Here is a 23414-nt window from a genome sequence, read left to right on the forward strand (position 1 = left end):
TTATTTTTGAGAGCGAGCACAAGCAGGGGAGGAGCAGAGAGGGGGGAGACAGAGAATCCAAAGCAGGCTCCACGCTGTCAGTGCAAAGCCTGACATGGGGCTTAAACCCAAGAACTGTGAGATCATGACTTGAGCTGAAGTTGGACCCTCAACTGACTGAGCCACCAAGGCGGTCAAACATTTTTTTAAGGTTTACTTATTTATTTTGAGAGAGAGAGCAAGTGGGGGAGGGTCAGAGAGAGAGGGAGAGAGAGAGAATCCCAAGCAGACTGCAACTGTCAGCTCAGAGCCCGATGTGGGGCTTGATGTGGAGCTTGAACTCACAAACCACTGTGAGGTCATGACCTGAGCCGAAATCAAGGGTCAGACACTTAACCAGTTGAGCCACCCAGGTGCCCCTGTATTTTTTTAAATCCAGTCTGCCAGTCTCTGTATTTTGATTGGTGAGTTTAACCAATTTACATTTAAGGTAATTACTGATAAGGAGGGACTTCTGTCATTTTGCTATTTTTCTTTTTTTTTAAGGTGTTTTTTTAAGTTTATTTATTTATTTTGAGAGAGAGAGAGCACAAGCAGGGAGGGGAAGAGAGCGAGGGAGAGAGAATCCCAAGCAGGCTCCACACTGTCAACATGGATCTGGATGTGGTGCTTGAACTCACGAACCATGAGATCATGACCTCAGCCGAAACCAAGAATTGACCTCTTGACTGAGTCACCCAGGTATCTCTTGCTTTTTCTTATCTGTATGCCTTATAACTTTATTTGTCCTTCATTTCTTGCATTACTGTCTTCTTTTGTGTTTAGTTGATGTTTTCATAGTGAAACATTTTAAATTACTTTATTTCCTCTTATGTATATTTTAGAGTTATTTTCTTTGTGGTTACCATGGGATTACTTAAAAAATTTTTTTTTTACATTTACTTATTTTTGAGAGACAGAGCACAAGTGGGGAGGGGCTGAGAGAGAATGAGACACAGAATCTGAAGCAGGCTCCAGGCTCTGAGCTGTCAGCACAGAGCCTGACGCAGGGCTCAAACTCATAAACCGCAAGATCATAAACTGAGCTGAAGTCGGATGCCCAACTGACTGAGCCTCCCAGGCACCCCAGCATGGGGATACTTTTATTTTTTTTATTTTTAATTTTTAAAAAAAATTTTTTTCAACGTTTTTTATTTATTTTTGGGACAGAGAGAGACAGAGCATGAACGGGGGAGGGGCAGAGAGAGAGGGAGACACAGAATCGGAAACAGGCTCCAGGCTCCAGGCTCCGAGCCGTCAGCCCAGAGCCTGACGCGGGGCTCGAACTCACAGACCGCGAGATCGTGACCTGGCTGAAGTCGGACGCTTAACCGACTGCGCCACCCAGGCGCCCCGGGGATACTTTTAATACCCTAAAGTTATAACACTAATTTGAATTTATACCAGCTTAATTTCAATAACATACAGACTGCTCCCTTATGACTCTGTTCCAACTCCTTTTGGTTGGTGATGTCAAAATACTATATGGATGTATTTATTACCACTGAACTGTAACTTAAAGATGATTAAGATGGTAAATTTTGTTATGTACATTTTACCACAGTAAAAATTTTTAAAAATAGATATTGCTAATTTTTTAAAAAGTGGGATAATTGGAGGCATCACAATCCCAGACTTCAAGCTATACTACAAAGCTGTAATCATCAAGACAGTATGGTGCTGGCACAAGAACAGACACTCAGATCAATGTAACAGAATAGAGAATCCAGAAATGGACCCACAAACGTATGGCCAACTCATCTTTGACAAAGCAGGAAAGAATGTCCAATGGAATAAAGACAGTCTCTTCAGCAAGTGGGGCTGGGAAAACTGGACAGCGACATGCAGAAGAATGAACCTGGACCACTTTCTTACACCATACACAAAAATAAACTCAAAAAGGATGAAAAACCTCAATGTAAGACAGGAAGCCATCAAAATCCTTGAGGAGAAAGCAGGCAAAAACCTCTTTGATCTTGCCTACAGCAACTTGTTACTCAACACATCTCCGGAGGCAAGGGAAACAAAAGCAAAAATGAACTGCTGGGACCCCATCAAAATAAATATTCATCAAAATATTCATATTTCATCAAAATAAATATTCATCAAAATAAAAAGCTTCTGCACAGCAAAGGAAACAATCAGCAAAACTAAAAGACAGCCGACAGAATGGGAGAAGATATTTGCAAATGACATATCAGATAAAGGGTTAGTATCCAAAATTGATAAAGAACTTATCAAACTCAACACCCAAAAAACAAATAATCCAGTGAAGAAATGGGCGAAAGACACGAATAGACACTTCTCCAAAGAAGACATCCAGATGGCCAACCGACACATGAAAACATGCTCAACATCACTCATCATCAGGGAAATACAAATCAAAACCATAATGAGATACCACCTGACACCTGTCAGAATGGCTAACATTAACAACTCAAGCAACAACAGATGTTGGCGAGGATGCGGAGAAAGAGGATATCTTTTGCATTGTTGGTGGCAATGCAAGCTGTTGCATCCACTCTGGAAAACAGTATGGAGGTTCCTCAAAAAACTAAAAATAGAACTACCCTACGACCCAGCAATTGCACTACTAGGCATTTATCCAAGGGATACAGGTGTGCTGTTTCAAAGGGACACATGCACCCCCATGTTTATAGCAGCACTATTAACAATAGCCAAAGTATGGAAAGAGCCCACATGTCCATCAATGGATGAATGGATAAAGAAGATGTGGTATATACATACAATGGAGTATTACTCAGCAATCAAAAAGAATGAAATCTTGCCATTTGCAACTATGCGGGTGGAACTGGAGGGTATTATGCTAAGTGAAATTAGTCAGTCAGAGAAAGACAAAAATCATATAACTTCACTCATATGAGGACTTTAAGACACAGAAAAGATGAACATAAGGGAAGGGAAACAAAAATAATACAAAAACAGGGAGGGGGACAAAACAGAAGAGACTCATAAATATGGAGAAGAAACTGAGGGTTGCTGGAGGGGTTGTGGGATGGGGGATGGGCTAAATATGTCAGGGGCATTAAGGAATCTACTCCTGAAATCATTGTTTCACTATATGCTAACTAATTCACTATATGCTAACTAACTGATGTAAATTTAAAAATAAAAAAATAAAAAAATAAAAAGTGGGATAATTGTATTATTGTTCCATTCTCAAAAAAAGGAGTACTTATCTTGTAGAGATGCATACCTATGTATAGTAACAGGTGAAATGTAATATAATGTCTTGGGTTTGTTTAAAAGTAATCCCAGAAGGAGTGGGTGGGTCTACAGATTGTCCATATATTGCTGATTGTTGAAGCTGGGTGATAGGTACATGGAGGTTCATCATATTATTCTCTTTTCTTTTTCTTTCTCTTTTATTTTGTAAAACTTCAGTCTGCAGAGAGGATGCATAAGGGTCTCCTGTTAGTAATACAGCAAGGTGGCTCTTTTGGTGTATTGGAACATTTAGGTAGATATTCAAATCACTTTTTCCTGTAAAATGACTTTTTTTTTATACTGGGAACAAGACTGAGGATGCAAAGAGGTGCTGAGACTCCCCAGAGACCCTCATCAAGAATCTTCCTGCCTGGTTCCAGAACGTTCTTCCATGGCTCCCTATGTTTCCCTTCATCTGTTTGAATATGTACCACATGTACCCAATAAAAAGTGCAAAGAGAAATGAAGGGGATTCCGTGATGAGTAAATCTCTCTCCTTGCCCCACACCCTATTTTCCAGCCCCCAGTTCTCCCCAAAGACAAATATTCCATCCAGTTTTTTGTGTACCTTTCCAGAGAAATTGTATACATGTAAGGAGCATATGTTGGAAAGAGAATAGGACTGGGAGGAGGTTCTGCTGAGGTATAATCTTGAGGCTGGGGTGTAACCATGAGCCTTGATGTTACTCATGGAGCTCGTTGTTTCATTAGACCCCCCTTGTGTCCTTTCTCTGGGGAGGCTGAGGTGAGCACACAAAGAGCTAAAAGGCATACGCCCTGTGTGGGCCCTATAAGAATCTGGAGGACTGAGAGAGCTTCCTGAAGGATGAAGGATTGGAGGAGAATAGAGAAGGTGTCCCAGGAGATGGGATAGAAAGAGGCAAGCGTTCAGGAGATAGAGGACTTGGGGAGGTACAGTGTGAGGGGGTGGGTGGGGCATGGCCCTGGAGGGGGATTGAGGAATCTCAGAAGAGCCACTTCAGAGAAAGTGTTAGGAAGAGGCGCTGAAGCATCGGCTATGAGTGTGGACTCAGGAGCCATGCTGCCTGGGTTTGAACCCTGGCTCTGCCACTTAGCACCTGTGTGAATCTGGGACCAGTCGTTTAACCATTTCTGTGCCTCAGCTTCCTCATCTGTAAAGTGGGGATGACAACAGAATCTGGGTCATAAGCTTTTTTGTGAGGGTTTAGTGAGCTTCTACATATAAAGGGTTTAGAATACTGTCTGGCACATAATGGGTCCTGTTAATATGAAGTCTTCTCCAGAAGCAGCCCCCAAAGCAAGGATTCAAGGGCAAGTAGTGCATTTGAGAGGTGGTGCCAGGAAACATGGGTAGGGGAGTGGGGCAGTGGGATAGGGAAGGAAAGGAGTCAATAAAAGACAAGCAAATTTACCATTGCAGATGAGTGGAGATTAGCCCCACTGAGGAACCCTGGAGTTGTGTAGAACAGCATAATTGTCCCATGGGGGCAGCGAGCCAGCTGGGATATTTATATGCCCATTTCTTGTAGTCACAGGTTGAGGGTGGCTTTCAGGGGGCCTTAGTTCTCTGGCATTCCCAGCTTTCTATACACAGGTGAAGCAGGACACCAGAGAAACCTTCAGGCAAAGAGCTGCTATTGGAAGTCAGTGTCCCTCCCCAATGGTGGGGCCCAAAGGATGTGAGTGAGGTAAGGACAGATCCCCTACAAATATAAAGAGGCATGTTGAGTAATATTGACTCCACAGCTAAAATCACCTGGTAGCTATGAATCAGGCCAAGTCAGCCTAGTTTCCAAAACTAGGGGGTGATCTGGAAATGAGAATTGGCACTACAGTCACCATGGAAGGTTGAGGGTGGTAGATCCTAAGATGTCAGATCCATGTTTAAGTGCCCAGACTGGACAAGGAATAGACTGTGGCCAAGAGAAGACACAACAGGGGCCCTGTCTGGTTTGCCAGCCTGTTTACTCTTTATAGGAAATTTTCAAGGAGCTCATAGTAAGGCATCTTGAAAGGACATCACATCATCATTTCTTATTTATTTATTTATTTATTTATTTATTTATTTATTTATTTAGAGCACGCATGTGTGGGTGAGGGGGGAGAGAGAGAGAGAGGGAGAGAGGGAGAGAGGGAGAGATTGAATCTTAAGCAGGCTCTGCGCTCAGGGCAGAGCCCACCTGGGGGCTTGATGTCACAACCTGAGACTAAATCAAAAGTCTGACACTTAATTGACTGAGCCATCCAGGTGCCCCTGTCATTTCTTTTTATTTAACCTGTGATAGGAGATAAGTCACAGAGTATGGTGTGTTGCTTCCTTCCTTTAGAATTGGTTCCCTGGAAGTAAGTATTAGAAGCCTTGAATTGATGAGAAGAAATTTGGACAAGAGGGAAGACGCTGGCAGGAGTGGAGGGGCTGTCATTTTAAGCATTAGTTACCTCCTTCCTTCTATCTGGGGTGAAAACAGGTGCATTTGCCAGGCTTTTTAATGATGCAAAAAAAGGACTAGCCAGGATCACCTTCACCAAATGGGGATCTACTGAAAATCTACTTGGGAGTCTAAAGAAGGGAATAAAGATCTGATGTCTTCAGGTCCAGAGCCTCTCAGGTAATGGTCCTCCCACACTAGACTGGGCCTCATGGAGAACTGGAACAGGGACCCAACTCCAGTGACCCACTTTTTTGTTCACCTTGATTTGCCACTAGCTATGTGGTGTTTCCACAAACAGTTTCCCATCATAGTTGACCTCCTCTGTTTTGCATGTTGTTGTCTCCTGAAATCCATTCTCTTCCAATATAGTATTAGAGTTCCAACTGTGCACATGGTAAGCAAACTAGAGACCACATTTCCCAGCCTGTCATATAACCAAGTTTTTGCCCACAGAATATAAGTGGAAGAGTTGGGTGAATTTCCATGACCTTACTTGTCCTCTATTTTTTTCTTTTTTTTTTTTTAGGAGTATTTTTTTACTTTATTTATTTATTTTGAGAGAGAGAGTTCAAATGGGGGAGGGACAGAGAGACAGATGGAGAGAGAGAGAGAATCCCAAACAGACTCCTCACTGTCAGCATGGAGTCCAATGTGGGGCTCGAACTCTCAAACCACAAGATAATGACCTGAGCCAAAGTTGGACACTTAACTGACTGAGCCACCTCGGTGTCCCCCCTGCCCCCCATTTTTTATTTCATTCCACTTACTTGGGACTGGAAGACTTTGACCATGCAGACAAGGACAATTCTCAATGGTATGGCAGAGCCACCCGATGGAAGGAGCCTGAGATCCTGAGTGATACTGATGAGCAACAGTGCCCTGCCAGCCAAGGCCACCCTTGCCATATCAGCCCTGTCTGCTTACACTGAGGCTCTTATTTGGGAGAGATGTAAACTTCTACCCTATTTAAATCACTGCATTTTGGGCTGTCTTTATGTATAGCAGTTTAGATTAGACCTTGATAAGCACATGTCTGTGGGTGGTGCCTTTGGCTCTCACATTGATTTCTGGCTAAGTGTATTAGTTAGAAACATGTTTGGCTGCTAAAACAAAGGCTAGAACAACAGTGGCTTACATGGGCTGAGCATAAGTGGTCCAGGGGAGTCATGGTAGGCCTGCAGGATTGGGGAGCAGAACTTCTTTAATTCTGTTTCTTTCTCATCATCAACATGTGACTTCCATCTTGTGGTCTAAGGTGGCTGTTTTGGCTTCTACCCATCTGTCTGCATTCCAGCCAGGAGGAAGGGGAGAAGAAAAAATGGAGGAGCACATCCTGTAAAAAAAAAAAAAATGTTTATTTATTTTTGAGAGAAAGACCAAGGAGGGGGGAAGTGCAGAGAGAGAGGGCGACAGAGGATCCAAAGCCAGCTCTGTGCTGACAGCAGAGAGCCTGATGTGGGGCTCACACTCACAAACCATGAGATCATGACCCGAACTGAAGTTGGATGCTCAACTGACTGAGCCATCCAGTGTGCCCACACACCCCTTTCTTTAAGAGCATACTCCAGGGGTCCAGTGGAAAACTTGCAAGTTTTAATACTTAAGGAAGAAGGGATAATGGGTTCTGACACACTGCTAAGTTTATTTAACTTAACAAATGCTGAGAAAAAGTCACGAAAGAAAGACACCCTATTACTTAAAGGCAGCTATTACACATGAGCTGGGTGGATGTGTTAGTCTGCTCGGGTTCCATAACAAAATACTCTAGACTGAGTGGCTTAAACAGAAATATATTTTCTCACAGTTCCGGAGACTGGAAGCCTGAGACCAGGGTGTCAGCATAGTTGGTTTCTAGCGAGGACTCTCTTCCTGGCTTACAGACAGTCATCTTCATGTGGCCTTTCCTCTGTGACACATGGGGATGGGAAGGAAGTGTCTAAGATAGAGAGAGAGAGAGAGGGAGAGAGAGAGAGAAGGAGGGGGAGGAGGAAGAAGAGGAAGAGAGAAAGAGTGAGGGAGGGAGAGAGGGAGAGAGAGAAAGAAAGAGCACTCTGGTGTCTCTTCTTATAAAGACACTTGTCCCAGGGCACCTGGGTGGCTCAGTCGGTTAAGTGTCTGACTTCAGCTAAGGTCATGATCTCGTGGTTTGTGAGTTTGAGCCTCACATCGGACTCTGTGCTGATAGCTCGGAGCCTGGAGCCTGCTTTGGATTCTGCGTTTCCCTCTGTCTTTGCCCTGTTCGTGCTTTGTCTCCCTCTCTCTCAAAAAATGAATAAACATTTAAAAAATTTTAAATAAAGACACTTATCCTATTGGATCAATGCTCCATATGGTCTCATAACCTTAATTCTCTTTATAGACCCTATCATCTTTAAATATAGTCATATTGGGGCTAGGGCTTCAGGATATGAATTTTGGGTGACGTGATTCAGTTCATAGCAGTGGCCTAAGGAAGGTACCCCAAATTCAGGGACTAGGTATTCAGTCAAGGCAAGGGTTCATTATGTTCTGATAACTAACAGCTCCCAAATTTCACTTGCCTTAGTGGTTTGCAAAATGTGGCCATAAATCTCTCCTATTCTAGTGTGTATGCCTCTTTGCAATATGACTTTGCTATTCTTCTCATCATGAGGTAAAGTTTCCCCCACCCTTACTGGCCCTGTGACTTGCTGTCACCAGTAGAACATGGTGGAAGTGACGTTGTGTGACTTCTGAAGATAGGCCTCAAGAGACTGTACAGCTTTCGCTTTGGATCTCTTGGAATGCTTTCCTGAGACTGCTTATGCTCTGCAAGGCTAAGGATGAAAGACCATGGGAGAGAGAGAACTCTGGGTGTCCAACTGTTCTTGCTGAACTCAGCCGTCACTGCATGATGTGAGTCCAGGCAACAGCAGCAGCAGAAGCACCGGGCCAACCCACAGAATCATGAGAAAGAAGAAATCATGTTTTTAAGCGCCTAAATTTTGGGTGATATCTGTTTTTTCCAACAGCAGTGGTAATGTAATAGATTAAAACAAAGATTTGTTTTTTGCTCATATTATGTACATATCCTATGAAGGTCAGCAGAGGAGTGCTTTTGGTGTCAACTCAGGAACGTGAGCTGGTGGAGCAGCCACCATCTTGAATGTTGCCATACAGGGGGAAAAAAGCACAGTGAGGACTGCACTGGCTCATAAAGCTACCATCTAGAAATGATACATGTCACTTACATTCATATTTCATTGGCCAATGCAAGTGGATAGGGAATTTCAATCCTGCTATGTGACTGAAGGAAGACAAAGCCAGAATATTTGTGAACATCTCCCTTAAGAGAGTTTATTTCTCTGTTAACAATATGAGTAGTAGGGCAGGGCTGGTATGACATCAACACAGCGTCAGGGGCCCAGGCTTCTCTGTCTGCTTGCTCTGCCATCCTCTGGATGTTGTGCTTCAATCACCATCAGATTGATATTTTATTTTATTTTTGTTTTCTTTTAAAGTTCATTTATTTATTTTGAGAGTGGGGGAGGGGATCCCAAGCAGGCTTTGCATTGTCAGCACAGAGACTGATGCGGGGCTCAATCCCATGAACTACAGGATGATGACTTGAGCCGAGATCAAGAGTCAGGCACTCAACAGACTGAACCACCCAGCGCTCCTACCATCAGGTGTATATTTTAGCCTATGGAAAGGGGAGGATACTCCCCTTTTATTTTAGGGGCATAACTTGGAAGCAACATGTATCAGTTCTGCTCAATTCCTATTGGCCAGAACCACGTCACCAGTTACCTAGCTGCTGGGGTAGCTGGGAAATGTAGTCTTTGGCTAAGTGACTATGTGTCTTGCTAAACATCTTACTGTAGAAGGAGGGAAAGAGAACAGATACTGGGTGCCAGGGAAGCACCAGCAGCTGTGCCACAGCAGCAGCTTTGGGACCCCCAACACTGAGGGTATCATGGTCTTCCTGCATTCAGTCAGTTTTGTCCAAGTGTGAGCCCTATTTTGCATATGTGTTTAGAAGAAGTTATTTGTGTGTATGTATGTATATATGGATATATATATAATTTTAAATTCTAGTTAACATATAGTGTAATAATGATTTCAGGAAATAGAATAAATAAAATTTAGTGATTCGTCACTCACATGTAACACCCAGTACTCATCCCAACAAGTGTCCTTCCTTAATGCCCATTACCCTATTAGCCCATCCACCCACCCAACACCCCTCCAGCAACCCTCAGTTTGTCCTCTGTAAGAGTCTCTTATGGTTTGCCTCCCTCTCTGTTTTTATATTATTTTTGCTTCCCTTCCCCTATGTTCGTCTGTTTTGTTTCTTAAATTCCACATATGAGTGAAATCATATAGTATTTGTCTTTCTCTGATTGACTTATTTTGCTTCGCATAATACCCTCCAGTTCCATCCACATAGTTGCAAATGGCAAGATTTCATTCTTTTTGATTGCTGAGTAATACTCCATTGTGTATATATACCACATCTTCTTTATCCATTCGTCCATCGATGGACATTTGGGCTCTTTCCATACTTTGGCTATTGTCGATAGCACTGCTATAGACATTGGGGGTGCATGTGCCCCTTCGAATCAGCATTTTTGGATCCTTTCGGTAAATATTCAGTAGAGTAATTGCTGGGTTATAGGGTAGTTCTATTTTTATTTAAGAAGTTATTTGTAAATCAAAAGAGTTTTCACAAACTTAAATGATTACTTCAGAGATGTTTCACATCTATCTGTTTATTTATTTTAAGAGAGAGTGAGCATGTGGTTGCATACGTGTGAGTGAGGGAGGGGCGGGGGGTGGGAGAGAGAAAGAGAGAGGATACCAAACAGGCTTCATGCTCAGTGCAGAGCCCTACTCGGGCTTGATCCCATCACTCAGATCATGACCTGAGCTGAAATCAAGAGTCAGACACTCAACAACTGAGCCACTCAGGTGCTCCATTTCATCCTAATTTTTTTATTTAAAATTTTTACTTATTTATTTATTATTATTATTTTTTTAATGTTTATTTTTTGAGAGAGAGAGAGCCCATGTGAATGAGTAGGGGAGGGGCAGAGAGAGAGGGAGAGAGAGGATTCGAAGCAGTCTCTGTGTTAACAGCAGAGAGCCCAATACAGGGCTTGAACTCATGAACTGTGAGATCATGACCTGAGCCGAAGTCAGACGCTTAACCAACTGAGCCACGCAGGCGCCCCTCATCTTTATTTTTAATTGATCTTATTTATTCATATCCCACATTGTTTGACAAAGTATTAAAGAGACTTCTGTGGATAGGGGGGTAACATGTTAGCTTAGAGTTTGTTTCCTTCCGGCATTTCATACAACTACAGTGTGTAATTTAAAGACATATCCAAAATCCCCAAATACCTTTGTTCCTTTGGGTAACCAATCCCAGACTTATTTATTTTATGAGTGGGAATTTTTTCTACTGGACTTCCCGTAGAAGTGTTTTACACATCTTGCAGTCTCCAAAACTAAGCATTGATTTCATTTTTACCTGCAGATTTCACTCTAGAGGTTGCAAGGAAGAACAAGATTGTGATTCTTCCAATTTATCAAGACTGTCTGAGAAAATTAGCCTCCATTCCTTGGAGATTTATGTTCAAGAACACAGTGCTGTCCCAGGCTCTCAGGAAATAAAGTCCACTTGGACACCCAAGAGAAAACTGAAACTTTACTTAAATAAACAATTTTGCAATATCTTGGATGGTTTGTGGGTTTGCGTGCTTGAGACGACGCATGCAAGAGCATGTGTGTGTGCGTGTGTGTGTGTGTGAGGGGTGTGCAGGCTGAGAGCGGTAGGAAACGCTTATGGTGCAGATCAACTGACTAGGATATGTGGGGATTAGGGAGATGGGCAAGGGCTTCACCCTCTCAGCTCAGTCTCCAATCCCTGATTTTTTTCCATGCTAAGAGCACATCCCCCTTGCCACTCCCTAGTTGTCCTTCTCTGGCAGCAAATAAAGCAGCTGCTGAGCCAGCTCTGGGTTTCGGGAAGTCAGATGACCTTTTCCCTCTGCAGGCTCTCTGCCTCTCTCTGCCTCAAGGTGGACACCATGGACCCACTGATGGCTTTCCTTTGCCTGTTGTCCCTGTACCCAGGTAGGAGCAGGGGAGGGGAATTCTGGGGTCCCTGTGCTGCCCAGGTTGAGTTCCCACTTGTAAATGGACAATCTCTCTTGCTTTCCTTTTCTCATCTTTTCTCCATTTCTGTGTTGTGTCCCACACTCACAGGCTTGGCTGCAGCCACCCCCTCTTGCCCTCAGAACGTGAATATCTCCGGTGGCACTTTCACCCTCAGCCATGGCTGGGCCCCTGGGAGTGTCCTCACCTACTCCTGTCCCGTGGGCCGCTACCCAGTCCCAGCATCGCGGCTGTGCAAGAGCAATGGACGGTGGCAGACCCTGAGATCCACCCAGCTGACAAAGGCAGTCTGCAAACGTGAGCCTCTCTGTGGGCCTTGCTTAGGGTGCCCACCAGTGGCTTCTCCAGATCTTCCATTTAAGAGTTGCTCAGGGTGGGGCTTACCCTGACTAGGGATGGCCGGGATGCTTTTCCATGGGGCTTTTCAACATAGTGGGATAATGCCCATTGTCCATAGCAAGGCGTTAGAGGAAGGCTTTGATGGAGATTGTGGGGTACTAAAGCCGGATTTTTTAAACACTTGGGATGATTTTTTTTTTAATATTTAACAATTGACTGCATAGTCCCAATCATTCAGAATATGTGCCGGAGTCCCTTGTCGTGCCAGGTGTTACGCCTTTGGTTGTCCACTTGTGGGACATCTGAGGACCTCAGGGGAGAGGCTGGGATGACCATGCCCTCAGAGGGCTGAGAGAAGTGGTTATTTATCAATCTATTAGGTTGAACTGTGTGAAATTGCCAAAATTCAACCAATTGCCACAAGCAGCGATTTCACATACAACAACCCAATATTTTGACAACCAGTTGGCTATTCCCATGCACCCAAAATGAACATCCCTCAGCCCAGGTGTTATCCATCCATGCCTATATTCTCATTCCCTTCTCTCCCTCCAGCTGTTCGCTGTCCAGGTCCTGTCTCCTTTGAGAATGGCATGTTCACCCCACGGCTCGGGTCTTACCCTGTGGGTGGCAACCTGAGCTTCGAGTGTGAGGATGGTTTCACACTGCGGGGCTCGCCTGTGCGCCAGTGTCGCCCCAATGGCATGTGGGATGGGGAGACAGCTGTGTGTGACAATGGTGGTGAGTGCCCTGACTGATGGCTGTATGGCAGCTGGGGTCTCCTGGGAAACTTGGAGTAAGATGTGTGCCCCGGGGGGCCTCTGTGGGGACAGGGGCCTCGTGTTTCCGATGCCAAAATAATATTTCCTGAATTTTGGTAAATTGAGGTCTACAGGTCACACATCACCAGCCTGCAGGGAGCCTGGCTGAGGCAGGTGGTGCTAAGCCTCGGATCTGACATGAAGGCTTCACACACTCTGTCCAGCTTTTCCAAATACCTCAAAGCAAGACTAGTGCTGTGCTTAGTGCCTGCACCTGCTGCCAGTTTGGGCCCAAACCTGGCTCTGACTTGGGCAGCCTTTGGCCAGGTTATTTAACCTCTCAGTGCCCCAATTTTCACATCTAAAATGGAGATAGTAAGAGTGGCCACCAGATGAGGTTGCCGTGTGGATTAAGTGAGTTGACGTTAGTAAGTGTCTAGAAGAGTCCCTGGGGTCTGGTAAGTGACACATATACTTTTGTCATGGTTATTACTGGCCCTGTCAATGGTGGGGAGGTTCTGCTTGATAGAAGTGGGGCTCCCAGGAGTCTCTGGAGCCACATTACCTGGGGTTTTTGGGAGCTTCCTGGATGATAGTTCTGAGCACATAATACAGAAGACACGGAGTCCACGAGATGGTAGGACCATACCGTGACCCAGTGGGCCAGCCATTGGTTCTCTACTTATATTCATGACTCTGCCAAACAGCCATTGATTCAAACATAAATAGAATCGATTTGAAAATTGAGGTGCGATCTACCTAAAGTGTACAAACCTTAAGTATTCAGCTCTGTGAGCTTTTGCACATATAACCACCAGTATAATCACCATGCAAGGTAGAGAACACGTCCGGCAAAGTAGGAGGCTCCTCCTGTCCACTGCTGACCGCAGGGTCACCACTCTGACTTCTGTCCCCATAGTTTATTTTAGTTCATTCTTACATTTCATACAAGTGGAATCATATAGAATATGTTCTTTTGGCATCTGGCTTCCTTTACTCAACATTCTGCCCGTGAGATTTATCCGTTTGTTGTTTTTTATTGCTGTGTAGTTTCCTTATACAAATAGATTATAATTTATTTACGCATTCTCTTGTTGATGGGCATTGGGGTTCTTTCCAGTTTGGGGCTATTATAAGTAAAGCTCTATGAGCGTCCTTATACATAACTGCTGGTGCACATGTGAACTGTCTTCTCTTGAGCATGTTGTCTAGGAGTGGAATTGTCCACTCGCAGATTGGCATTTGTTTAGTTTTAGTAGAGGCTCCAGCAATGTATCTGAGTGCTGGTTGCCTGACATCCTCTCTGACACTTGGAATTATCCAAGTTTTAGCCATCTTGGTGGTGTGTAGTGATGCCTCACTGTGGTTTATGAAGTGCAAATAGTATCTGTGTAGGTGTAGGGCTTGTCAGGTAGCATCTTCCCTGGGGCTCTGGGACGGATGCAGGCTGAGTCCCTGGGTTGGGACTGGGATGCTTTAGCTGGCATCTGAGGCCACTGAGTTCTAAACATTTTGCCCAATTAAGATTTTCCACACATACCCTTGGGAAGCACAGTTGTGGTGTCTCCCAAGGAGGAGGCCAAATGACCCACAGAGCTTCCACAGGTCTGGAGAGGAGGAAGAGCTCCGAGGGAGAAAGTGGGTGAGCGGGGCCAAAAGGCTGAGGAGGGGTGCCCCTGCTCACTGCCATCTTCCTTTGTTCACTCACAGCTGGCTACTGCCCCAACCCGGGCATCTCGGTGGGTGCCGTGCGGACAGGGTCTCGTTTCGGGCTTGGAGACAAAGTCACCTACCGCTGCTCCTCAAATCTGGTGCTGACCGGGTCTGCGGAGCGGGAGTGCCAGAGTAATGGGGTCTGGAGTGGGACGGAACCCATATGCCGCCGTGAGTAGCCAGCTGCCCTGACCCTCCAGAGATTCCCTGGGCATCCTACCCCTGACTCTGGCTGACCTCAGTGGCTCTTCCCACAGAGCCCTACTCTTATGACTTTCCTGAGGATGTGGCCCCTGCCCTGGGTGCCTCCTTGTCCCACCTACTTGGAGCCACCAATCCCACCCAGAAGAAAAAAAGTGAGTGTTTGGGGTGGGGACAGTAGGGTGCTGGGCCTGGGATTGGAGGAGCAGTCTTCCCAGAAGATGCTCAGAGCTTCCAGAAAGCTCAGTGGCAGCTGAACTGACTGGAGGGGAGGCAGGGAGGCCCTATCCCTTAGCAAGAGGGCTGGTGGGAGGTGGATGTGAATCAACCCCTTCCATGTTTCTCACAGAAAGCGTGGGCCGTAAAATCCAAATCCAGCGCTCTGGTCACCTGAACCTCTACCTGCTCCTGGATGCCTCTCAGAGTGTGGCTGAAGATGACTTTCACATCTTCAAGGAGAGCGCCAGTCTCATGGTGGACAGGGTCAGGAAATCGGAGTCTGTTTACAGAGGAGGCCTTCCTATGCCCACTGTCTCTCTCTGGTTCCTTCCCTTCCTCAGAATCCCACTTACAGCCCACTTCCTCCAAAAAGCCCTCCTAGAGTATGGGCATTCCATGCAGGAATCGTGGATTCAATTTATAGGATCACACAAACACTCCTGGGATACTTACTATGTGTCAGGCACTGTGCTGGGTGCTGGGTGCTGGGGGACATCAAAGATGAACAAGGCTGAAGTCCTACTTCCCAGGAACCCATAATCTAGAATGGTGGTCTCCACAGAAGGGTATACAAAATAATCCAGTGCGGTATGGTAGACAAGTACTGGTATCCTTGTTGAATAATTTCAATTTAAATTAAACCGATAACTTAATATTTAAGACTTTCCTTTAAAAATTCAAAATTTTTAAATATTTAAAATGTGTATATTTGAATGGCATGCTTTATAAATATGAGTCACTTTTTATAAATATATATACCTATATTTAGATATGTGCTCAAAATGTTTTTAATGATGAGATGCATGAACAGGAGAGTTTGGAAGCCACTTAGTATAGATTCTTTGCCAGCACTTTGCCTGGTAACTTTTCACAATAGTTTATGTAGATATATGTTTTCCTTCCCACCTACAGTAAACAAGGCAGTTTACCTACAGTAAACAAGGCAGTTTTTATGCTCCTTAGAGTCTCTGAAGACCTGTAGTGTCTCACTAAGCTGTGGGGCAGCAAAATCTGCTAGTTAGAGAAGTGCCTCAGATTCATGTGGACAGGTGCAAATTCGACCTCCACTTTGCACCAGTGGTGTGATCTGGGGCAAGGCAATAAGCTTCAATGTCCTCATCTGTAAAATAGGGCCTTCTCACCCCCTCCCAGAATTGATGTAAGGATGCATGAGGAGTGAGTGAGCCTATCAAAGACAGTAGATGGTCCACAAATGTCAGTTTCCTGGCTCCCTGCAATCAGCAGTCTCTTAGTAAGTGACTACTTGTGGCCCTTGCCTCTGTCAGCCTTGGTCCAGGCTCTCTGCCTCCTCTGGAGCCCTTGGCTTGCTCTCTAACCCTCTCTTCTTTGGCCTCTCACTTGCCCTTCACAGATTTTCAGCTTTGAGATCAATGTGAGTGTCGCCATAATCACCTTTGCATCAAAGCCCAAAATCATCATGTCTGTTCTGCACGACAACTCGAGGGATGCGACTGAAGTGATCAACAGTCTGGACAATATCAACTATAAAGGTACAGGTGTCATCAAATGAAGGCGATGAGGCAGGGGGGAGGATAAGCTGTCTGCACCTGCAAAGAGATTTGGGACAAATTAGAGAGCGAGGCCCTTTGGTGACATTCAAGTCTCAGGGCTCTGGGGCTCAGGTTCCTCAGGTGGGGATAGCTTCCAAGTCAGGTTCGTGGTGGCCGACTCCCAGCTCCCACCAGCTCATGGCTTACTCTAATGTGCTACATGTCCAAATCCTTCACACACGTCTTTGGCTCCTTCCTCATGCCAGAACTACATGGGCTTTCTTGGCTCACCACTGGAGTCTCCCCCATATCATTATGAAACTACCCGGGTGGTAGAAACCAGATGGCTACAACCACCCAGGTTCCTTGGAAACTCCATCTTTGAATCTTGAGAGTATAGAGTGGCCACTGGGTTATGCAGTCTATCTAAGGGGAAAGGTTTTTAATGTTTGAACAGGCAATGATGCCAAACCTTTGGCTAGCTAATGTCCGAGTTTATCAAGTCAGTTGATAAATGCATTTCCAATGGTTGGGAGAAGAGAGTGATTCCCTTCTCCCAGGTGGGAAGTGTTTAAGATAGTCCTTCCTCTTCACATAATCCAGACCATGAAAATGGAACTGGGACAAACACCTATGCAGCTTTAGATAGTGTCCATATCATGATGAATAACCAGATGCAACGCCTCGGAATGAGCACAGCGGCCTGGCAGGAAATCCGACATGCCATCATCCTTCTGACAGATGGTGAGTATGGTCATTTCTGCGAGTGAGTCTGGCACAGTGGAAGGAGCACCGATGTAGTGTCAGGACACCTGCATTCTGGCTCTCCCTCTGCCACTTTGGGACTAAGTTTCTTGTTTGTGTAGTAGAAATAGTGTTGATGGTGACAATGGAATGACAATGATGATGATGATAGTCATAGCTGCCCTCCTTCCCTTACACAATGTTTATGGACAACAATTGAAGTACTTTGTGTAAAAGTGCTTTGTGATTACAAATATCAATTATTGTTACTACCTGGGAGGTTGCCTTGAGTCAGCTGGCAGGGGAGGGGGTTGGCTTTGGGGCAGGAATGTCAAGGCGCACAGATAGGACAGACTGTGTAGTGGATCTGGGCTATGCCATTTATCTCTTGATCATGTCCATAGAACTTGGTTTTCTTGCCTGTATAATTAGGATACCTACACTACCTGAGGTTTCAGGAGAATCAAATGAGATACAGTTTATGAAGCTCCTGGCCCAGTGCCTGGAATGTAGAGAATTTCAGTAAATAACATAACTTGAAACACACACGGGAAGTGGTAAAGGTTGAGATTCCCAGGCTGAATGCCCGCTCCTCCGAGACTATGGGGAGTCCGGACATACACCCCAGATGGACAATTCTTTTCCCTCCGTTCTAGGAAAGTCTAACATGGGTGGCTCCCCCAAGCTGGCTGTTGACAATATCAAAGAGATCTTGAACATCAACCAGCAGAGGAACGACTACCTGGGTGAGCCTCTACCCCGCCCCCAGCTGTGCTGCCCCTGCAGGGGCACAATTTGGGCAGCCAGCAGTCTAGTCCACACCTTGGCTTTGTTTCCAGTGAGACCTCAGGCTGTGTCGTTCTGTGTGAAGGCAGCTTAGAGTCATACCGAACAATCTGGAGTCAAATGGCCCCGAAGTTTTAGCCTTTGAGCCTTGGTTTCATCTTGGGTTGGCCGTGGCTGTGGGCAGTTTCTGCATTTGCAGAAACTAGAGGGGGAGGGTGCTAGGACCTACCTAGCACCTACCTCAGAGGCCAATAGGGGCGAATGCTCAGCTCTTACTTGGTACAGGGAAACAGTGTATGTGAGTGGCCACTGCCACCATTGTGGCCATGAACCTCTCCAGAGAGGAAAAAGGACTGGATTCCTTGTAGGGACTGTCCCTGGCATTTCCTCTTTCAGGGGTATAGATAACTAATGCTTTGGCAGTTGTAGGTTCGAAAGGAATAATTCCTCAGGTTCAGACTAAACACAAATTGCACTGCTATTTGACCAGAAAAGAATTTCAGACGGAAGTGCTCCGGATAAGTGAGGATTATCTTTTGAGCCTCCAAGTTTCACTTTCCCCTTGGGTCCTCTCTTTCTTGTTCATGCCACCAACCCTACCTGCCCAGTAGGGGCAAGCGGATTCCTTTTTAGAACTCTAGCTTCGGGAACGCAAAGCCCAAACTCTCCTCCCAAACTCCTTAGCATCACTGGGCTAGGGCTAAATGCTCAAAACACCTTATTGAAAAGAAGCAGGAACGGAAGGGACGTAGTCACAAAAAACACATGGTACATAATTGTCTAACCTCACAGTGACCACTTCTGGCCTGCCTGAGGATAGATTGCTTCCTGAGAAAAGCCTTATCTCCCAGTCTATCTGAGCATCTCACTCTTTGCATGCCACCCAGGATCCTCTGGGAGTCAAAAATGGCCAAAAGGGATGCAAAGTGTCGTAGACTCTGGGTCTAAAGTTCTCTCTTGTCTAGCAAAAGAGCGGGACGCAGGATTGAAAGTGAGAAATGACTAATGTCCGGGAAAAGACCAGAGCCCTGAATAAGGTCCTTGCCCCATTTTTATTAGGATCAGAAGGCTTACAAACATGGCAATGGATGTGCACAAAGAGACAATGAATCTGTGAACATTAACTTGTGGACGTGAGGGAAAGGGGGTCTTGAGGATATTAGTGGTTGGGGGTTTGGGTTAATACAAAACAAAATCCGGGTGCCAGACAGTCGGGAGGAGGGTTGTTTACAGCCGACGTGAGGCAGCACCTCTGTTTATCTTAGCTAGCCTAGGGAATGAGACAGGTAGGACAAATAACCTCAGGGTTGACAAGGCACCTTTTCTTTTGTTAGCCATCTCTGCTCTGGGCTGCTCTGCCTGCAGTGCAGCCGTCCATAGTCCAATTCACCAGTTTACCTAACCCAGCCCTATCCTTCTGTGAAAGCAGCTTTCTGCTATAGTACTAAATTTGGGGTGCTTTCACCCTGAATATCTAATCTTGTTCATTTCGTATTCCTATGTATTGGGTAGCTTTGTGCCATTTCTATTTCAGGCCTTTGCCTCTATTTTGGGGGCTCTGCACCCCTCTCTATTTTGTGGTACCTTCACACCGCCCTATTTCTGGCACCTTTGCACCTCCTTATCAGGGTGCCTTTGCACCCCCCTATTCTTGGGGTGTCAATCTGGTTTACCCAAACTCGGGTGTGAGCACTTTATGACTTTGTATTTCTTTATGCCTTGTCAACCCATTGGTGTAAGCCCAGGGGATTCCTAAGCTTATGTCCCACAGCAAAGCATGGGGGAAGACTGGAGTCTGTGGGCCGCCACCCCAAAGGAGCTCTGACTGGCACCCATGCTGGCTGGAAGGGAGGGCACGGATGATTGTGTGGGTCCAAATTCTCCAGTGGGAAGAGATGGCTCCAGGCCCCTCTCTCAGAGCCTACACTTTACAGAGGAATCAGATCTGAAGTTTTGCCTCCATGCATGCTCATGATCTCCTTATTCAGTCATATAAATGTACTTACTGAAAGTCTCTCCTGGACACCATTCTAAGGATGCAGCTGTGAACAAAACGACAAAAATATCTTGCTGGGGTTGTCATCCTGGAGGGGCCATGTATTAGTCTTCTAGGCCCGCTGCAACCACAAGCTTGCGTGGCTTAAAATAACAGAAACTTATTCTCTCACATTCAGGAGCCTAGAAGTCCAAAATCAAGGTTATCAGAAGGGCCCTGCTCCCTCTGGAGGCTTTAGGCAAAGACTCTATTTCCAAATAAGGTCACATTGACAGGTACTAGGGGTTAGGACTTGAATATATCTCTTTGAGGGACACAATTCTACCCACTGTAGGCATTAAACAAGACAAATAAGGAAACTATATGGCATGGTAGATAGTGACACATGCCAAGGTATAAAATGGAGCAGAGAGGGAATGGAATTGTCTGAGGCATTGCAGTTTTAGACAAGGGGCCCAGGGAAGGCCTTGCTGAGATGGTGACATTTGAGTCAAGACTTGAAAAGGTAAGAAAGTGAGCCATGGGGACAGTCTGAGAAGGAGTGAACCAGGCAGACGCATAGCTTATACAAAAGGCCTGGGGTGGGAGTGTGCTTGCAAATTTGTGGAACTTTGAGGAGGCTCTATGGAAGGGAGTGAAGGGTGAGGAGTGGTAGGAAGTGAGTTCAGATAGGTAGTAGGGGGTGAGGGTCCAGCTCATTTAGGGCTTTGTAGGACCCAGTAAATTCCAAATGATAGTTTCCTGTCTCACAGGGTAGCCCTTCAGCCACTAGATTCTGGTGATTTCCTTCTTCTCATCAGACATCTATGCCATTGGGGTGGGCAAGCTGGATGTGGACTGGAAAGAGCTGAATGAACTGGGGTCCAAGAAGGATGGTGAGCGCCATGCCTTCATTCTACAGGACACAAATGCTCTGTACCAGGTCTTTGAGCACATGCTGGGTGAGTGCGCTTTGCCCTCTTCAGAGTGGGGTGGGTGGTGAGGAGCCAGCAAGAGCTCCAGGCGGGGAACGTGCTCACAGTGCCCCTCACATACCTCTTTCCCCCTTTGCTCCCAATACCCACAGATGTCTCCAAGCTCACAGACACCATCTGTGGGGTGGGGAACATGTCAGCCAATGCCTCTGCCCAGGAGAGGACACCCTGGCATGTCACTATTAAGGTACCAGGAAGGAGGGATGGGGCTTGGATCCCAGAGGTGGAAGAAGCCATGGGCCAGAGACATAGCAGTTCCTGAAGATCACCTGTTTCCCTGCAGCCTAAGAGCCAGGAGACCTGCCGGGGGGCCCTCATCTCAGACCAATGGGTCCTGACAGCTGCTCACTGCTTCCGCCATGCTGAGAACAGCTCTCTGTGGAGGGTCAATGTGGGTAAGGCAAGGCCCACACCAGGTTCCTGAGCCCATGGCCAGGGCTGCCACCCTTTGTTCCTAGTCCCTGGCCCCTTCAGGGGTCCTGGGCCAGCCTAATCTGCCATATTATTCACAGGGGATCCTAACTCCCAGTGGGGCAAAGACTTCAGTATTGAGAAAGCCGTGATCTCCTCAGGGTTTGATGTCTTTGCCAAAAAGAATCAGGGAATCTTGGAGTTCTATGGTGATGACATTGCCCTGTTGAAGCTGGCCCAGAAAGTGAAGATGTCCACCCATGCCAGGTGCTGGGGTCTGGGATGAGAGGGCATCCTCTGGGGGAGAGTGCTCTGGGGAGTCCCAGAGGAGGGGACATAGAGAATGCGCCTGTGTGACCCTTGTCCTTCTCCCCAGGCCCATTTGCCTTCCCTGCACGGTGGAGGCAAATCTGGCTCTGCGGAGACCTCCAGGCAGCACCTGCCGAGACCATGGTGAGTGCTGGGGCTTAGGGTGCATGAGGAGCTAGGGCCAAGGCTTAGGAGTGATGACATGGGCTGTGCAACAGCCCCCAATCTGGAGCCTGGATGCTGGGTAAAGGGACCAGCACCACACCCCTTTCTCCTTGACCACAGAAAGTGAACTTCTGAACAAACTGAGTGTTCCTGCTCATTTTGTGGCCTTGAATGGGAGCAAACTGAACATTAACCTCAAGATGGGGACAGAGGTGAGGATCTCAGGTCTGGGATGCTGCGAGGGAATGGGACTCCTCTGTGGCAGCTCCTCAAAAGTCTCTCTTTGTCCCTTCTTCCTCCAGCTCTGGCCGCTTTCTCCATCTGACCCTGTGTTACCCCTCCTACAGGCCTAGCTGAACTTCTAGGTGTCCCCTGGGACTGCTTATTCTCTCCTCTCTGTTCCACCCCTGCCACAGTGGACAAGCTGCATCCAGGTCGTCTCCCAAGACAGAACCACATTCCCTGACTTGACGGATGTCAGAGAGGTGGTGACAGACCAGTTCCTATGCAGTGGAACCGAGAATGATGACAATCCCTGCAGGGGTGAGCCCCTCCCACCCCCCACCCACGAGCCTGGATTCCTGAGGGAAAGTCCACCAATGTCCCTGTGACCAGCATGCATGCCAGGGCACTGGTGCACTGCCCTGATAACAAGGGAGCAGGGTGAGTCAGGATGACAGTCTCTTGCCCCTCCTTTCTGACAGGAGAATCTGGGGGAGCAGTTTTCCTTGAGCGGAGATACAGATTTTTTCAGGTGAGGAGAGAAGGGGGAGGAAGCTCATGGGACTCGGGCTACAGAATCTTGACCTTAAAGGAGGCTGAGGGAGGCCTTTGGATGAGCCAGGGAGGTTGAAGCTTGGAGCTGGGGCTGTGACAGCCTCCCACCCCATTCTCTCCTTCTTCCAGGTGGGCCTGGTGAGTTGGGGTCTCTACAACCCCTGTGGCAACAGCAATAAAAACTCCCGCCAAAAGGCTCCCAGGGGCAAGATCCCACCACCACGAGATTTTCACATCAATCTCTTTCGCCTACAGCCCTGGCTGAGGCAGCACCTGGAGGGTATCTTGAACTTTTTGCCCCTCTAATTGTGGTTACTGACTCCTCTGTTGTCTTGCCAGCATCTGTCAGTCTCCCACTCTTGAACTTCTACTATCAGACCCCATGACCTATCTATGCTCACAGCTCTAGGACCCCGTGCAGCACATCCAAGCTGTGGAAACCCCAGGGCCCCACCCTCTGCTGTGCTTGGCTCACTCTCCTTTCATTTTCATGTGGAATTTCCCAGTTTTGAAATTAATAAAAATTGATGATTTCCTCATCTGTCTGTGTCTCTGCCTGGGGGCTGGCCAGGGGGCAGAGGATTCCAGAATGATTCCAGGAACAACAGGGAGGCAGGTCAGAGACCCTGCTGGACAAACAGTGGGTGGACTCTGCTCCATAACAGAGTCAACAGGGAGTGAGCCAGCCTTATTTCTGGTCCTAAGGG

At 46.5% G+C, this 23414-nt stretch overlaps 1 protein-coding gene across 2 annotated transcripts in view; it reads left to right on the forward strand.

The window, feature by feature from the left end:
• Nucleotides 1-23246, forward strand: part of C2 (complement C2) — a 43032-nt gene extending 19786 nt beyond the window's left edge. The window contains exons 1-18 of one of the 2 annotated variants that reach the window (XM_058733404.1): nt 11598-11759; nt 11892-12098; nt 12696-12881; nt 14612-14785; nt 14872-14970; nt 15165-15298; nt 16407-16545; nt 17149-17289; nt 17946-18035; nt 20872-21012; nt 21138-21232; nt 21329-21440; nt 21558-21723; nt 21833-21909; nt 22051-22142; nt 22347-22473; nt 22635-22684; nt 22837-23246. In XM_058733404.1, the coding sequence (XP_058589387.1) occupies nt 11660-11759; nt 11892-12098; nt 12696-12881; nt 14612-14785; nt 14872-14970; nt 15165-15298; nt 16407-16545; nt 17149-17289; nt 17946-18035; nt 20872-21012; nt 21138-21232; nt 21329-21440; nt 21558-21723; nt 21833-21909; nt 22051-22142; nt 22347-22473; nt 22635-22684; nt 22837-23013 (2307 nt within the window). In that variant the 5' untranslated portion in view covers nt 11598-11659 and the 3' untranslated portion in view covers nt 23014-23246. Of the gene's footprint in view, nt 1-11597; nt 11760-11891; nt 12099-12695; nt 12882-14611; nt 14786-14871; nt 14971-15164; nt 15299-16406; nt 16546-17148; nt 17290-17945; nt 18036-20871; nt 21013-21137; nt 21233-21328; nt 21441-21557; nt 21724-21832; nt 21910-22050; nt 22143-22346; nt 22474-22634; nt 22685-22836 lie in introns of those variants that run through there. The other variant, XM_058733406.1, reaches the window with a different exon arrangement.
• The last annotated feature ends 168 nt before the right edge of the window (nt 23247-23414 follow it).

This window comes from Neofelis nebulosa, chromosome 6 (genome assembly GCF_028018385.1).
Source record: "Neofelis nebulosa isolate mNeoNeb1 chromosome 6, mNeoNeb1.pri, whole genome shotgun sequence".
Taxonomy (NCBI): domain Eukaryota; kingdom Metazoa; phylum Chordata; class Mammalia; order Carnivora; family Felidae; genus Neofelis; species Neofelis nebulosa.